The 18,472-nt window shown below is 44.9% G+C and overlaps 1 protein-coding gene across 1 annotated transcript in view; it reads left to right on the forward strand.

Annotated features, from left to right (window-relative positions):
* Positions 1-18,472, forward strand: part of ITGAV (integrin subunit alpha V) — an 86,145-nt gene that overhangs the window by 12,631 nt on the left and 55,042 nt on the right. Inside the window, exon 3 of the mRNA XM_084815592.1 lies at positions 17,676-17,767. Within this exon, the coding sequence (XP_084671718.1) occupies positions 17,676-17,767 (92 nt within the window). The remainder of the gene's footprint in view (positions 1-17,675; positions 17,768-18,472) is intronic.

Genomic DNA, 18,472 nt, shown 5'->3' on the forward strand with positions numbered 1-18,472 from the left:
ACATCTGAGAAATTATCAGAATGGTTCTTCATTCGATAGAAATGCTTCTTTTAACTCAATTTGTATGGTAGAAGCATTGATTGAGTTTAGAGATTAACTGTATGGCTAACGTGCTAATATCCAGATTATTTGATGTTAACCTAGTTATTATTTAAGAGAAACTTAGTATTAACATTAAAAAAAAAATCTGATCCAAATTTTTAAAAAGCCAATTTTTATCCATTTTTATCCACTGTGTTATCTTTATCCATTGCGTCCATCTTTCCGTCTTAACTAACTAACTTCTCTGCCCTGCTTGGCCCAACTCAGTCACCATATAAGCACAGAACAACAGCATTCCTATTACAACCTATGACTTTAGTTAGAGAAACTGAAAGCCCAGAACTTTCAAGAAGTAAGAACTGGCAGTTAGCCTGGAGGACAGAGCCATTTTCATGAGAGAAAAAACTAAAAGTGAATGCCTATCAATGTCTGTGAATGTTCAAAATGCCAACCGATGCACGGGCATGCACTGCAGCTTGCTGTGGCTTAAGCAATGTACTGTGGGCTGTTTTGATAATGCAAATCAGGTCCCTGAAGGCTTGAAGCCCTGAGTTTTTATAAGGTTCAATCAAACGGATCAAAGAAAACAGGTCTGGGTTTAACTGAGACACAAAACAAACCAAAAAGGGAAGAATGGCCTTGTGCACTGTCAGACAGTGGGGAGCTTTGCACAATCATGGAGGGAAAATAAGCCAGTATGGCAAACCGCCTAACTAGCATAATTATCCTCACCAGGCGTGGGTTGTCGTGACGTCTGAACCCGGCGAAATTGGGTGGCTGTGGTGGTTAACAATCACCCTGAAAATCATGGCTTGTTCTAGGGTTGCTGTGTAGTTTGTGAACCACCCCAGCCACTCACCCTTGCCAGGTTCGGATGTCACGACAACCAGCGGCTTGTGAGGGTAATTATGCTACGTAGGCAGCATGTGGCTGGCATGCACAGGGAGGGAAACTAAGTCACCGTGGCTTATTTTCCCTCCGTGACCATGCAAACCCATGCTGGGTATGGGTATATTCAGATTTATTTCCTGATCGCTGTGCCTTAAGCTAATCATGAGGCATTTGATATAGTGCTGCTTTGATAAATTCATATTTTTGAATCTCTTCCTGCATATGTGACCAGGAACAAGATCTTATTTATAAGATCACTTGCAAAATGCATTCCATTCAGTCCAAAATGCAAGGCCCTTTGACTCACCTCGATATCAGGTGCCCTGCTGAACTTCTTTAAGCAACAGGGTCAAGTTATGCCAAACACCACAGTGAAATGGCTCCTCTCCTCTGTGCCAAGCAAACTGCCAACACAGGGCCTAAATAGCTGGGATTCAAAGAGCCATTTTAAGTACAATAGGGGCAGCAGCATGCCTAGTGGCTTTGGGGAGTTTTTCTTTGAGAAGGAGCTCCCCCCCCCCCATATCATAAACTGCTTTTGAAACTGCCAGTAGTTTCAAAAGAGTTATGCCATGTGTGTGGGGAAACTGCTGTTCAACAAACACAGGGCCCAAACCCACACTGAACAAGCAGAAGTAATTTAGCACACTTCTTCGTGTACACGTATGGGTGCCTGCATCTGTGCCTCTATAATATCCCGTCATTTCCCCTCTTCAAATTAGTAGATAATTTTAAACTTCAGCTTTTGATTTCGCAGCCTGCTGCGATATAACACAAGATATTTTAAAACCCTAGATTATCATGTTGGAGGCAATGTGCTACTGCAATTCTTTCCTAGTTTTAGGCAATATGACAAGGAAGTAATTCAGCAAAGCTCTTCCCCACTTCCCCAGGCAAAAGGAATGAAAACCTGATACTGGCCAGTTTGCACATCACGATAACCTGGATTTTTTTTTAAAAAAAAAATCATCTGGGGAACAAGCCACCAGGAGCGGCTTAACAAACCACTGGCCGTCTGTCTGTGGTTTGGTTAGTGTTATGTGCAAACCTGGACCTCTGGTTTATCTCTTCCCCAACAAACCAGAGAAATAACCCAAGAATGAGCTGTGGGCTATTTCTTTGGCTAGTATCAAGTTTTCATTCTTTTGGCCTGGGGAGTGGGAAGAGCTTCGTTGAACCACTTCCTTTTCATATTGCCTAAAACTGGGAAAGAATTCATATACAAAAACTGTTACTAAGGAATCAAAAGAAGGAACTCACACACCCCTCCCTCCAAAGCGTCATGTCATCTGGCTCCAGCTGTATCCTGAGAGTTCCCTAAAACAGGCTGAGATTGGTTGGATGCAGCGTGGCACATGCCCAGTTAGTTCTACTTCCTTTCATTTGAGTATTGATATATCCACAAGGAGTAACTCTGCAGCTCGGATTCCATTTCTGATCTGTGTTAATAGGGGTTTTAAAATAATAAGAATTTCCTTCACCAGCCAACACAGCTTTGTGCTTGTGTGGGTGGGCCAACAATAGAAAGCTTTGTTCCAGAGCCTACACTGTCGGTCAGGCATGGACATTTCTGTGACCCATTTAGCATCCAGCATATTTCAGGAGCCTTGTGCAGCTCCATCCTTTCAGCATTCTCCAGCCCAGGAGCTGCTGCTGTTGAGAAGCCATGCAGAAAATGTGTGTCAGGGGTCTGGGAAAGGGGAAATCGGTCCCCCCACCCACCACACAGGGAAATAAGCTGGCAAAAAATGAGGTTGAACCAATCCAATGAGTCATTGTTGAAGGACTGTGCTTAGGGGTCACAGGAAGGTCCTCTTCCTATTTATAGGTTATTCTAAAAATGTTATCCTGCCAACCAGACTACCGAAGATTCTTGCAGCAGCCAACAGCAAATTCGAACAGAAAACATACAAACCCACAAACTAACTAGATGAGCAAACTAACTAGATGAGCCTCCCTAGATAGCAAGTTCTGAAGGGAGACGCCCACATGGAGAAGACCTCTCACTGCCTCCCGGCTTAGACCATGGTGTCAGAATGCCACCCAGAACAGAATGCCCTCCGAAGGTCTGGGAGCCTGGAGCAGCCTTCCCCAACCTGGTGCCCTCCAGATGTTTTGGACTACACTTCCCAGCATTGCTGACCATTGGTCATGCTGTCTGAGGCTGATGGGAGTTGAAGTCTTGTGAGAACATCACAAGTGCACCAGGCTGGGGAAGGCTGGCTGGCCTGGAGGGACACACATGGGGTGAGTGGTGCTTCGGGTATCTTGGCCCCAAGCTGTCTGTGTGTACAGCACAATCTCAATGCACATTTACTCAGAAGAAAGACCCACTGAATGCACTTATGCACTTGTAAGTGGGTTTAGGAATGCAGCCTTAATGTGGCTGAGTCTGATGCTCTTTATTAAGATTCCACTGAAGGAACCAAAGCAGGTACAGTGACGCCTTTAGCACAGGAGTACAGACCCTCTTTCAGTCTGAGGGCCAAATTCCATGTTGAATAAGCTCTGAAGGGCCACATTCCAGCAGTGGCCGGTGCTGAAGGGCAGGGCCCCAAACAAAAAATACCAGCACATTTTAGTTTACAGCTCTTGCTGCCACTAAATAACACGTAGGAGAAGCATTTCAACCTTTTAGAATATTGGGGTGGGGGGAAACTGCACAACAGCTGGGAAGCCACCAAACAACCAGTGATTGGAGAAAGGGGGTGTGGCCGGGAAAGGGCATGGCCTTGTGGGGAATCCCGGAGGGCTGAATTGATAACCCAGGAGGGCCAGATTTGGCCCCCAGGCCTGAGGGTCTGCATTTCCATGGCAGTTGAGTGGGGGAGGGAAGATCCATGATCAGATCTCCTCCATGCTCATAGCTCTGTCTACAGGCACAAAGGAGGAGATCCACAGCATCCTATGGCACCCCAGATGCTGTCTAGGGCCCATAGGATTGCTCTCCAAGTATGGTTCATACATATGCCTTCAGAATATTCTGCATTGTATGTGTGTTTATATGAAATAAATCGGTGTAGCCTGTGTTTGAGAAACCAATAATTTTATGGTATGGTTCACTGGATGTCACAGTTATGTTATGAAGTAAACAGTGGTGATCTTTTCATGCTTTCTCTCTCTCCTTACACACTTCAAAAGTGTCTGGAACTGATCACTGTCAGGAGTAGGATTCAAGGCTGACGCAGATCATTGACCTGGCCCGATAAAATGCTTTTTTTGCTTAAACATCCTCATTTCCTCATTAAAATTAGGAAAGCTGATTTTAATAAACTCAGAACAATGATCAGTAAGGTCCCATGTCCAAGATGGGTGGGAGCTTTTAAAAAAGGAAATTCTCAAGGCACAATTACAAACAATTCCAACAAGAAGAAAAGGTGGAAGACAACAGAAGAAGCCAATGTGGCTTCACAAAAAGCTTAGGGATGACCTGAAAACAAAAAAGGACACCTATAGGAAGTGGAAAGAAGGCCAAGTAACAAAGGAAGAGTACAGACAGGTAGCACAGAATTGCAGGGATGGTGTCAGAAAGGCTAAAGCTGAGAACGAGCTGAGGTTAGCGAGGGATGCTAAAAACAACAAAAAGGCTTTCTTCAGCTACGTGCATAGTAAAAGGCAGAGGAAAGAAATGGTGGTTCACCTATTAAATAAGGATGGCAAAATGATAACAGATGACAAAGAAAAGGCAGAAGTGCTCAATTCCTACTTTGGCTCAGTCTTCTCCCCAAAGAGGGTCTATGACCCCCCTGGCAAAGGCAAAGTACAGGCTGAAGGGGCAGGATTGCAGCTTGAGATCGATAGGCATCTGGTCAAGGAACACCTAATTACTTTGAATGAGTTCAAATCTCCAGGGCCAGATGAACTGCATCCTAGAGTAATAAAGGAACTGGCAGAAGAACTCTCAGAACCACTGTCTATTCCCTTTGAGAAATCATGGAGGATGGGGGAAGTGCCAGATGACTGGAGGAGGGCTAATATTGTCCCTATCTTCAAAAAGGGTTAAAAGGAGAAACCTGGGAACTACAGTCAGTCTGACATCATCCATGGGAAAATTCTGGAGCAGATGATAAAGTAATCCATCTGTAAGCACCTTGAAAACAATGCAGTGATTACTCAAAGCCAACATGGATTTGTCAAAAACAAGTCCTGCCAGACGAATCTGATCTCATTTTTTGATCAAGTAACCTCCCTTGTGGACCGTGGGAATGCTGTAGACATCATATACCTCAACTTCAGCAAAGCTTTCAACAAAGTGCCCCATGATCTCCTGATGAGCAAACTAGCTCAAAGTGGGCTAGATGAAAAAACGATCTGGTGGATCCACGGTTGGCTACAGAATCGGACTGAAAGAGTGCTTATCAATGGGACCTTCTCAGACTGGGGAGAGGTAACGAGTGGGGTACCGCAGGGCTCAGTCCTGGGCCAAGTGCTCTTCAACATTTTTATGAATGGCTTGGAGGAGGAGGTGCAGGGAATGCTGATCAAATTTGAAGATGACACAAAATTGGGCAGGATGGCTAATACTTTGGAAGACAGAAACAAAATTCGAAGTGATCTGGATAGACTGGAGCGCTGGGCAGAAAACAACAGAATGACATTTCATAGGGATAAATGCCAAGTTCTGCACCTAGGAAAAAGAAACCAAAGGCAGAGTTACAAGATGGGGGATATGTGGCTCAACAGCACGACAAGCGAGAAAGATCTTGGAATTGTCAATCACAAGCTGAATATGAGCCAACAATGTGATGTGGCTGCAAAAAAGGCAAATGCTCTTTTGGGCTGCATTAATAGAAGCATAGCTTCCAAATCCCAGGAAGTACTAGTTCCCCTCTGCTCAGCACTGGTTAAGCCTCATCTAGAGTACTGTGTCCAGTTCTGGGCACCGCACTTTAAGAAGGATGCAGACAAACTGGAGAGGGTTCAGAGGAGGGCAACAAAGATGGTCAGGGGACTGGAAACAAAGCCCTATGAGGACAGACTGAAAGAACTGGGCATGTTTAGCCTTGAGAAGAGAGGACTGAGGGGAGATATGATAGCACTCTTCAAGTACTTGAAAGGTTGTCACAGAGAGGAAAGCCAGGATCTCTTCTTGATCATCCCATAGTGCAGGACACGGAATAATGGGCTCAAGTTACAGGAAGCCAGATTCCATCTGAACATCAGGAAAAACTTCCTGACTGTTAGAGCAGTACGACAATGGAACCAATTCCCTAGGGAGGTGGTGGGCTCTCCCACACTGGAGGTGTTCAAGTCGAGGCTGGACAGCCATCTGTCAGGGATGCTCTGACTTGGATTCCTGCATTGAGCAGGGGGTTGGACTCGATGGCCTTGTAGGACCCTTCCAACCCTACTATTCTATGATTCTATGATTCCTACTCTTCTTCATGCAGACTGGAGCCATACAGTGTATTCTCACCAACAAATGATGATGCAATAAAAAGGAAAGGAGAGGAAAGCAATAGTTGGGTGCCTGTCTCATTCTCTTGCAGTGATATAGCAAGAGAATTTTGTGGAAAAACATCTAAGGTTCTGACAACCTATTTGGTTCAAACAAGCCATTTTTAAAAAATTATTATATGGTTTATATCCTGCCTTTTTTCTTCTTTCAAGGAACCCAGGGCAGCTTGTATGGTCTGCCTCCTCTCCATTTTATCCTCACAAGATCCCTGTGAGGTAGGTTAGGCTGAGAGTCGGTGACTGGCCCAAAGTTACCCAATGAGCATCGTGGCTGAGTAGGGACTTAAACCCAAATCTCCTGAGTCCCAAATCAACACTTTAACCACTACACCACACTAGCTCTGATTTATACTGATGCATTTATGATATATACTGTTATAAACAAATCTCTGATTAGACAAAGTTGCAAGGGCATGAAATCTGCCTCTTTTCCACCCCCACCACAGCATGCAATTCCCGACATTAGTAATATTATTACTAATGTTAGTAATGCTAGTTATTGTGCATGTTGTTACGCTGATTCCTTCCTGGATAGTTCTTAACTGGGCTTTCATAGGTCCTAATTAGATGGAGGAGAAAGGACTTGCACATATTAATCAGGACATAATGATTTTAGAAAAAGTTGCTGGAGGAAGTAATGATCCTTTGACCAGCACCCATCTTTTCACAAGGTTTGTATTTTCAGTGAGGGCTGATTCATACTGGGTGCATAGTTTGTGCTGGGAAAAGGCTTGAAAATCCTACATGCAGCACCTCTTTTGTGCATGGCCAACTGGTCATGAGCAGCCATCACCAGATGTGCGATTAAGCTTTCTGCATGCTACAGTGAGTGCTTGAGAAACTATCTTTGCTGTATTCCCAAATCCATATGAGTGTGATACATTTATTAGGCCAGCCAAAAGGTCACCACAAAAACGTGCAAGCTTTCGAGATCGGGAGATTTTGTGATCTTTTGATTAGCCTAATAAAAGTATTACATATGGATTTGGGATTTTTGCTTATGACCACCACAGCTTCCTTTGCTTTTTTGTGTATCTTCACAATGGTGTGAATAAATCTTTATTTTGCACGTGGAGGCAGCTGCACATAACTGGTTGGCCGTGGGAGGTGGCATGCACATGGTGTTCAACAGACTACTGAGTGTCAGGCCAAGCCAACCATAGAAGCAAATTATGGAGTGCCACTATTCCAGGGGCAGCTACCCCAGCTATCAAAATGTCTTGGGGAGAGAACCATTTCCTGCACTTTGCAGGGGGAGGAACAGAGAGGCAGCTTAGCAGCCCACTGGCTAGGTGATACTCCCAGGATTCGAAGTGGCACTATAGAGAGCCCTTCTGATTTCATTCAGCTGCTCAGGACGTAGCCACAGTTTTAAAGGGGGCTGTAAAGCAAAGTAATGTTTGTTTATTTAAAATATATATATCCCTCCTTTTACAGTTCAAGGCATTTGCAGTGAGAATAATAAAGTACAATAAAAATGCAAACCAAAATAAAAAAGCCTATAGGAATAACAAGCCAGCAAGTACAAGCAATTAAAGATAACAGCAATAAAAATATCAGGGAGATCCCTGGGAGCAATGCAGTTCATTCTAGCAGGGGGAGTATATGCTAAATATGACAAGGCCAAGTAGTACAATAACATATTTAAAGGCCAAAAACTGTCCTGAAAAGTTAAGTCTTAATGCAGCAGTGAAAGGCCGGCAAGGAGCGAGCAAAACAGATCTCCCTGGACTGGGTGGTCCAGTATCTGGGCAGCCACACCTAGTCACAAATCCTCCCCATCATTCCATCCAAACATAGGATTGGAACTGGCAGGACAGGGAGACCTTAGAAACGTGTTGAAAATGAGAACGAGGAAATGGCACCATGATTGGTTCCTGAGCATTTCATGTGCTATTGCTATGTCATTTGACATACAGTGGACCTACATAATAAACCAACACATAGGGAATGACTAGTGGACTTCATGGAAATATTGCATGCATGCCAGAGGGCTTTTTTTTAGGCGCAATTCAGGTATTTAAAGGCCCTGATATAGTTAGGAGCAGGAATACTTCCTCCCCTCCACAACACATACACTATGCCTTGCCGAGCTCAGCTCAAAGTTCCCAAGGAAACCAATCTGAAGCAGTTTCACTTACTAGAAGGGTAAAGCAGAGACAAATCCATTGAAACAGGACCCTGAACAGATCTACACAGGCTTCAGCTCACTTAGGAAGAGCTGTTGTCTCAGCAAGATGCAGAGGTCTTCTGAGGCTTTATGAAGGCTGCCTAGTCTAGGCCTGCTGTTAAACCCACCCTGCTCTGAGGAGCTGTCTTTCTCTTAAAGGGACACTGACTGATTCTGCAGCTGCCGGTGAGGACTGCATTGGGGGCAGTGGCCTCTGAGTCCGGTAAAGCCAAGTCCTCTGGCCAGGAAGGTCCCAGGGCAACAGATGACTCAGTGGACAATGCCTCCTCCATCTCAAGAGTCCTCCTCTGAGCCGGGGTGTGTGGGAGGGGTGTGTGTCAAGGCCAGAGAACGTGACACAATGTCACATTATGCAGGTGTTCCTTTTCTTGATTCTCCCCTTCTTCCTCTTTTTTGACAAAGGAGAATCACATCAGTGGGATGTATCTCTATGATTTACATGGAATGCCTGCATCATACACAGTGTTATCTGCATGGCAGAGGGGAGGAGATACCCTGCCTGCCCCTCCACCATATAAGACTGTCACTGCCTGTATACACTTTAAATCTGGCCTAACTGAAGACTAAATTGTGATCACAAAATTCCTGTGATTCTATAAGAGTCAGTGTGTCTTTCAGTGTGGGTCCATCCCAATCGTGCAAAGCAGAGGATGTGATTTTAAAGTGTAAAAGGGACACTTTTAAAGTGTCACTCCCTCAGCTGCTTTTCCCATAGCTGAATTTGCTTCCAGTATCTGAGCCCAGCTGGAAGGTGGGCTCAGATACCAATCCTAGGGGGGTGGACTGTGGGGGAGAAAATAGCAGGCAGGGGGAGGGTTCAGCACACCTTACCCACTCCTTTTCCACTTTAAATTTTATCCCACTCACTGCTTTACATTTGACTGGGGCTGACCCATGTGTTGTTTTTAAAAGTTTATTTCTGATTTTTTCGTATTTTACAACAACTTTAACTACAATTTCCCAGTTTCTCCCTCCCCCAGTTCCCCACCCCAATCTCTACGTTTTGCAGTGTTGTGTTTTTACTTGGTGTGCTTTGCTTATTACAGTTTGATTCTTATGAAGAAGTGGGGAGGAGAGACACGGAGAGAGGAGAAGATAGAGATAGGGGAGGGAAAGAAAAGAAAGAACAGGAAAGGAAAGAGAACTGAGGTAGTTGTTCATTGGTTTGTGTGGTATTGTCCAGCTGTTATTGGCACAGGTGGTTTATTACAGATGTAGTTCAAGGAAGCTATGCCAAATTGTTTAACATTTCCTCAGTTTTTGTAATTTAATGTAGAATAAAAAATGCGGATCTGCCACAACACATGTTGTTTGACATGTTTTGGAAGGCTAGCATTTGCTTTTATTTATTTTGTGTACATTGCAGCGACTGTTATGCTAAAAAATGTGCTCTGGAAACATTAACATTTTAATTGCCATCTCAGACAAGTTTCTTTTGCTGTTTTCTCCCATCACTGATCGGAGATATGAGGGTATTTAAAGGCAATTAACCATTAAATCCCCTGCAAAGAATCAAGCTGATGCAAGGATTTTGAGCTGTCCATTTTGCAGGCAGGGGACCTGGTTATTTGTGGGTAGACCTGCAGAGGCTTACTATTGGGGATGCTATTTGAAAGTGCTTCTGAGTGATTCAGTCCTGCTTACTTCTGAATAGACGTGCTACTCAGACATGTAGAAGTAAGCTTTGTCCTGCTTACTTCTGAGTAGGTTTAAAATGGTAATAATCACATTTGGCCCTGCCCACTCTGCCTTTGGCTCCACCCACAGACCCCAAGACCTTGCCCATTTTACAGTTTGGCCCTCAGGCTGAAAAAGGTTCCCACCCTACTCCAAACAAACTGCTACAGAGGCAATTGCAATGTAGACTGTTATTTCTCCTTGACACAAAAGCAGAGGAAGCATCTTCGCAGATGTAATGTCATTTGTGGCCAGACGTCCCATTCCTTCTTCCATTTCCCATCTTGCTTACTTTTTATGAATATTATGATTTGGTCAGTACCAATTCATATGCATACATACATGAAACACTATTTTGAATTGTATTTAATGTGTTTTGCAATGTATGAGTCTTTCCTATACATGATGACTTGGAAGTCAGTGTTCCAACGGAGTTTACTCCCTGGTAGTAATTGTGCTTGGGACTGTGACCTATGCAAGGATCATGTCTTTTCTACAAGTGTTTTCTCATGCAAGGGCAATAAACTTGGCATTTTATGAAATGTTACCCAATATTTTAATTGTTTTATTGGTGTATTTGTAGTTGTGAATTGAATGAAGAACATACACTGACTAGAAAATATACTTGATTGGGGGGGTGAATTCCCCCCCCCCCTGTCTTCTGCTTTCTCTGCTGCATGAAAAACATTTGTAAGTGAAACATTTCACACTGAAACCGTTCCGTACAGTACAGTCCTGGGGAACTGCTGAAAATAGCCTTCCTCCTTGTTCTGCTGAGGGAAGTCTCCACTGGTTCAAAGAGCCCTCAGTCAGTGGAGCAACACCAGCTGGATACAACCCACAGAACTGGTAGAAAGGGAAGTGGGTACAACTTTTTAAAACCGACATTGGCTGGGTTCAAGCAACACGATAACCCACACTCAAGGGTTGAGGATGTGTTAAGTGTGGGTTGTTGAACCAAGGGTTGTTGTGTTGTGTGAACCCAACTGCACTAACAAACCATGGATTGTTAACCACGAACAACCCACAGTTCACAGCCCAACAACAAACCATGGGTTCTCTTCAGGGATTGTTCGTGGTTAACAAACTATAGTTTGTTAGTGTGGCTCGGTTCAGACAACATCATAGCCCCCGTTTACAAAACAACCCACAGTTCAATGACAACCCACACTCAACCCTTGAGTGTGGATTATCATGTTGTCTGAACCCAGTCATCTAGTCCAAACTCAGGCCCCACTGAATGCAGTCAGGACTGGTGTCTACACACAGCATGGTCCAATAAGTGCCAGAGCCCTGGAGGGACCACTGTGGCTGACACCTGCATCAATTCTTCAATTTTTTGCGACAGTTAAGGGACCAATGCTGAGGGGGAAAGGGGCAGGTGGCTGCAGCAGCTGCCATCTTCCTTCCTCCAAATCCTTCTAGGCTTCTCGTCCAATGTAGTGTCCCTCTGCAATGCCACCTTGGGGCACAGAGGCATTTTAGGGAAAGAAGATGGCGGTTGTTGCAGCCGATGAGCCCAGCGCTTACATTCTCAGCGCGAGGCCCTTGAAAGAAAGAAAAAGTTGTGCCTCTCCAAAGTGCCACCTTGGTTGGCCTCCCCGAACAATCTTCCTGGGTGTAAGGTGGATGCTAATGCACCCGGCACAACTTTTTTCTTTCTTTTACAGGCCCAGATCTGAGAAGCACCAGGCTGAGTGACTACAGTGGTGTCTCTCCTGCTCTCTTTTCCCAGTAAGGAAAAGCTCACTGTAAGCTCCCAGTAAGCTCACTGGGGTGGGTGGGGGGCTGTCAGGGGGTGCTAGGGTGGCACTTGGGGGAGGCAGAAGTACTTTGCACAGGGGCCCCTCTTACCTAGCACCACGCCTGAAAACAGTAGGACTGCAAGATGAATAAATTTTTAGCATCAAATACAGCAAATTATGTGAATTTAAAAACAACATTTTATCAATTAAAAAAACCCTAACATTCGATGAGATGGTCAGCCCTGCATCCTGTCTATGAAGGGACCTAGCAGCCTCTTTCTAGAAGTTTTGTACACATGACAGTGTACAATGCAAAGTGGCAGACCTTCAAGCACTCTTCTGCCACATGGACATAAAATCCTAGTAAGATATTAAACCAGTTGTTCTTTGTTTTGGCTGCCAGCAGAGACAGGAAATCTGTTACTCCGGGATTTCCTGATCAGGAAGCAATAATACACCTAAAAAGGCAGAGATTTCCTTACAAGGTGGATAGCATACAAAGGAGTTTAGATTAGTTGCAAGCAGTCTGCTGAGTAACAATGGAGCTGCTGACTCATGGGAAAGATGCTTCTAATCATTGCCCTCTGTGCATAATGATAGCAGTATTTAGCAATGTCTGTATAATCTTGGAGATGGCTTTGCCTTACATTGCATTCTGTACAAAGGATCTTCAAGGCAGATAACGTAAGGCTGCAGCTCTGCTCGCTCACTTGAGAATATCCAACTGAACTCACTGGGTTGCATCCAGAGAAGTATGAGTAGAGATCGACAGTGTGAGATTTACAATTTTTGAACATGGTTTTGGAGTGGGTGGTGTCTTCTGGACTCCAGGCAGTCGTGGATGACACTGGTTATTTAGATCTGTTGTATACTGGGTTTGGGAGAATAAATTGCCCTGGTCACCCTGGTGGATGACTTGGAATGGAAGGGGGAGTGCAACCCCTGTTGGTACTTCTGGACCTTTTAGCAGCGTTTGAAAATATCAACCATGGTATCCCTCTGGACCATTTATCCAAGATGAGACTTGGAGGCATCGAGTTATGGCAGCTCTGGTCTTTTGTGGAGAGGTGGGTCCAGATAGTGGTGTTGGTGGACTACTGTTCCACCTCATGGCCATTGGCCTTTGGGGCGCCTCAAGGTTCTGTCTTTCTCCCCCATGCTTTTTAACATCTACATGATGGCAAATGTCGACATGCTTTTTAGTCAAGCTAAAAAAAAAGTTTTTTTAAAAAGCCCTCATGCTTTTTGAACATCTACATCCACTGGGAGAAATCATCCAGAGGCTGGGCTGAAGTGTCATCAGCATGCAGATGATATGTAGCTCTACCTCTCTTTTCCATCTTCTAATCACAGGGGGGTAGTGGAAATCCTAAACTGCAGCAGTTTTGAGATGGATGAAGGCAAGCAAGGTGAAACTTAATCTGGATAAGATGGAAGTACTGTGGTTGTGAAACCCTCTGATCTGGATAGAAGTGGTGAAGCCTGCTGATCTGCATCTGCAGCACACACTGCGTGGGGCTGCCTTTAAAGATGGTTCAGAAGCTTCAAGTGGTACAGAATGCAGCAGAATGCAGGATGCCTGTGTGGACCAGGTGTTTGAGGTGTTTTATATTGATACTATACCAGTTATATAGCTGCCTATTTGTTTCTGGAAATTTAAAGTGTTGCTCATAACTTTTAATGTCATGAACAATTTGGAATCAGGTGATTTGAAAGACCACCTGTACCTATATGACCCTGCCCAGGCCCTAGGATGGGCCTTAGAGGCCCTGCTGGCTGGCCCATCATCAAGGTTGATCAGATGGGCGGGTAGGGACACCAGACTTTTGGAACTCTCTCTTTTAAATGCTGTTTTTCAGTTTGGGGTGGGATTGTTTATATGTATTTACATTGTTTTATATTTCTATAAAAATGTTGTAAGCCATCTTGGGAGGCTTATGCCCTGAAAGGCAGGTTAGAAATCTTTTAATTAACAAATAATGAATTAGCTAACTAAGAAAACCCAGGGCTTTGTGTGTGTCCATCTGTTCCAGGATTTCACATATTAGGTGGGTACCCCAATCAGTGAATGCAAGTGGTTGCTGAATTAAGTGCCCAAAGATTACCAAGGGGCTTTTTGAGAAATTGTATTTACCCTAAGGGGTTGCTGCATGCCTCCAAGGGAAGTTTGTCACATTCCTTTCTGGCAGTGCTCTTGTGCCTTGCACAGCTGTTCTGTAGGCAGAGCTTCACCCTGCCAGGTGATGTAGCAATAGAGAAGACTTCACCTATTGAATTTATGCTTGCTTATGATATAGGCGCAGGAGCCCTGCCAGAAAAAGAGATGTCATCCCTTCTCCAGTGCAGTGGAGAAGGAGTGAAAGAGATCTCAAAGGTGTGCGTATGAGAGGTTTACCAGGCATACCTTTCCCATTTAAAACAAGTTTTATTCATATTTTCAATTTAATACAAAGGAAGGATGCTTCCAGAATTTTGTCAACTGGTTCTCTGTCCGTCCTACATTTTACCATTGCTTGCAACTATAATATGGATCTGTCATCAGGAATCTTTTGTTAGCTTGTATCTAATAATAGACAACGCACAGACCTCTGGCTGTTTTTATCCAAATGTTACATTTTATACAGATTTCATTTCATTTCCTAGGCATAGATGTTTAGAGCTAAAACAAAGATCTTGCATGGATACTGCAGACTTTCCAACAAAAGATGTGGAACTCCCTACCTCAGAACAGCTAATCGCCCCCCCCACACACACACTTTTAGTGCCATTTTGTTGTGCTACCAAAACCACAACTTGTTTTCCTCCCCCCCCCGCCCCCCATGATTTTAATATTTGGCTTCTGGTTTTCAGCTCTGGTTTTTGTGTGTGTGCGTAGTCTTTATTGGGCTGTATATTATTTTAGTTGACGTTGTGACCTGTCCTGAGAGGAGAGGGCAAAACTGGGATATCAATATTTTCATAAAATAAATACATAGAATATAATGCCACTTATAACTGCACTTGCCAGCACAGGCATGCATGCTCATTGTTAGTCAGGAATGAAGTAGAGCTGCAATTAGTCACAATACAGTGATGCTGTTAAACAAATGAAGCTCATTTAAAATAGAAGCTAATCTCTGGAGCAAGTTTGCAAAGAGTCAAGCCGATGTAGTTGGTGAGTCATCCAGATGTATTCCTCCTTGGCCAAGGTTCCAAAAGTATTTCACGAGTCTTGTGGTGTCTTAAAAGGAATACAGATTTCCAACAAATACAGAGTTCGAACAGGCTTCAAGGCCCTACCTGTTTTCATTGAGGAGGGGCGGTCACTACCTCTTGAGTGATTTCTCCTCCCTTAGCAGCAGCAATTAATCAGTCATATTTAGAAGGACATTTTCATAATATGTGTAATAATTTACGCAGCAGTACAAGATGCTCCACTGCCTCAGGCGGGAGGATGCATGCGGCCACTCCTTGCCCCATTGGCACCCTATTCCCCCTGCATCCCTCACTTTGAGGAGGGGTCTGGCCTCACTATGAAGCATGGTAGACAAGGTGGCCCTGGAGACAGCTTGCATGAGTGGACTCCTTCAGAGCAAGAGATTAAGCAGCTGGCTGCTCTTGGGAACCCTGTAGCAGGAAAGTGAGTCCATTGAGGCAGTGGTGGGCCTTTCTGGCAGGGAGGGGGGCACGATTTGCCACCCCTCGTGTTCCGCCGCCTGAGGCGGGAGATTTACGCAGCCTAATGGGAGGGCTGGCCCTAAATAATTTGGCTAGGACATACTCCCCTATTGGCAGGGAGCACAGTCCCATGGTAGAGCACATGCTTTGCATTCAGAAGGTCCCAGATTCAGTCGCTAGCATCTCCTGATAAAAGAGTCAGGTAGCAAGTGACAGGAAAGACTTCTGCCTATGACCCTGGAGAGCCACTGCCAGTCAGAGTAGAGGGCTAGATGGACAACTAGTCTGCTCTGGTCTGAAGCAGCTTCTTATGCTCCTAACATAGTGAACATCTCTCATGGAGACACAGTAGTTCATCTCGTGAATAGTTCTCCTCACAGAGAACTAGTCTGCTCTGGTCTGAGGCAGCTTCCTGTATTCCTAACATTGTGAGCATGTTATGAGGATCAATTACTCCAAGATTATGAGGACCTGGAAACTGGAGCCATTTCCTGAGATCATAGAGACCTTGATTTGGATCCAGTTTTAGTCATACTTAGAGGAGACCCATTGGATTCAATGGGACTTGAGCTTTGTCCATTATCAGTGGTCCCAGAGAGCTCAGTGCAGCTTCTATTGTGCTGCTCCATCTTCATGAGAAGATTTCCATAAGATGCCTCCTTTCATTAAATAGATGACACTTGGTTCAGGTCTTTGCTGGCAAGCAGGCTGACTATGGGTAACATCATCACTTTTGATTAATGTGTCAGGGTGGACACTGAGCCCATAGAATCCCAGAGTAGTTCTGATTCTGAGGAAGAGCAGTCGCTCCTGGGAGAGGAGCGCGCTCCTCTTTCCCAGGGCCCACAGCTGACGGAGATTCCTCCCACCAGCATTTCTAGCTTAGATAGCAGTCCTGGGAGTGACAGCGCGCGGGAAGCAGACTTGATGGACACGCAACGCCGACGCAGAGAGCGGCGCCAAATGGAGGGTGCAGAAAGGAGGTGTAGTGCCTGGTTGGCGTGCAAACAACGGCTGTGCCCAGAGGATCCAAGGGAAAAGGGGAGGGACTCTCCCTAGTCCTTAAGTTCAGGGGTCTGCCAGTAATTCCCTTTCAAACGGGGACCAAGCTGTCAAGGGCTCCTTGGAGGCCTCTCTCAGTCTAATCCAGTAGCCAAGTCCAGACACAGACAAAGGGATTCTTTTCAAAGCTTTATTCCTCTTTTACAACTTAACAACTCTACTGTTAGCAACTAGATTTTGAGCAGCAGAATACCTATGACCTAAGTTGGAACAGTTGGTCCCCGTTTGAAAGGGAATTACTGGCAGACCCCTGAACTTAAGGACTAGGGAGAGTCCCTCCCCTTTTCCCTTGGATCCTCTGGGCACAGCCGTTGTTTGCACGCCAACCAGGCACTACACCTCCTTTCTGCGCCCTCCATTTGGCGCCGCTCTCTGCGTCGGCGTTGCGTGTCCATCAAGTCTGCTTCCCGCGCGCTGTCACTCCCAGGACTGCTATCTAAGCTAGAAATGCTGGTGGGAGGAATCTCCATCAGCTGTTGGCCCTGGGAAAAAGGAGCGCGCTCCTCTCCCAGGAGCGACTGCTCTTCCTCAGAATCAGAACTACTCTGGGATTCTATGGGCTCAGTGTCCACCCTGACAGAATGTGTGCTTTACATTTATGAATGAACCATCACAGGTCAGACACCACAGAAAGAACATCGACGTCATCTCACATCGCCTCGACCACAGTATCTTTCAATGGAACCAGTTCACAAACTTAGCATGAAAGTCATCAAGTGTGCAGAAATCAAGATAGGAGAAAAGTACTGATGCGCGCGTGTGTGTGTGTGTGTGTGTGTGTGTATATATATATATATATGAATGAATATACACATCATTTGTTAATCAGCCCTAGATCTCTTTTTCCGTGGGACCAACATACTTCAGACATGACAGCATTCATTGAGGTGTTTAGATGCTGCAACATTCCAAAGGCATTTTTACAGTACCGAACTGAATTGTTTGTCTTTTAGGCAACAGAGATTTTGCTGTAAATGATCCTTTGGAATTCAAGTCACATCAATGGTTTGGCGCATCGGTGAGATCTAAAGATGATAAAATTTTGGTAAGTCTTCATTTTTAATACTTCTAACATACCACCACCGCCATCATATATACCACCCTTTCCCAACCTGGAGCCCTCCATATGTTGTTGGATGACAACTCCCATCATCCCCAACCATTGGACAAGCTGGCTGGGAATGGTGGGAGTTGTAGTCCAAAACATATGGAGGACACCACGTTGGGGAAGGCTGATACCCACTAAAAGTGTTCTTCGTTCTCCCAAGTTCTACTCCTTATGTAGGCAATTTACACGCAAGAGGCAGGTATCAGCAGGCTTGGGGAAACCCCAAGGTTTAGGGAAGTACCAAAAACCTTTTGGGGGGCAAAGTATACCGGGGGGGGGAATACAGCCAAATTAGGACTGAGCATGCTCAGTGGGCATGGAGTGATCACTGACTGTTGAGGTGGGACTGAAAAGGGGAAGGGGAATGGAATGGAGTGTCTGGAATCCCAAACAGCAGCATTCCCCACTGCAACATTTTGCTGCAGTTCCCCGTCTTGTATTTAAATTCTGTTGAAATATGGACTACTAAAAACAGTGGTGTAAAATCTCCTGTCAGTATTGTGGGTGCAGCCTTCTAGCCTTGTCCTCCTTTAACCACTCCTATATCATATTCCTGCCATATCATCATTCATGTGCAGGTGCTTAGTTCTTGTTTCATTTTGGGACTACTGGCATTTTCTGTTGAATTCTGCAACATCAGCA

Source organism: Heloderma suspectum, chromosome 1 (assembly GCF_057233095.1).
Source record: "Heloderma suspectum isolate Gila_16-S chromosome 1, 16-S_ref, whole genome shotgun sequence".
Lineage (NCBI taxonomy): Eukaryota > Metazoa > Chordata > Lepidosauria > Squamata > Helodermatidae > Heloderma > Heloderma suspectum.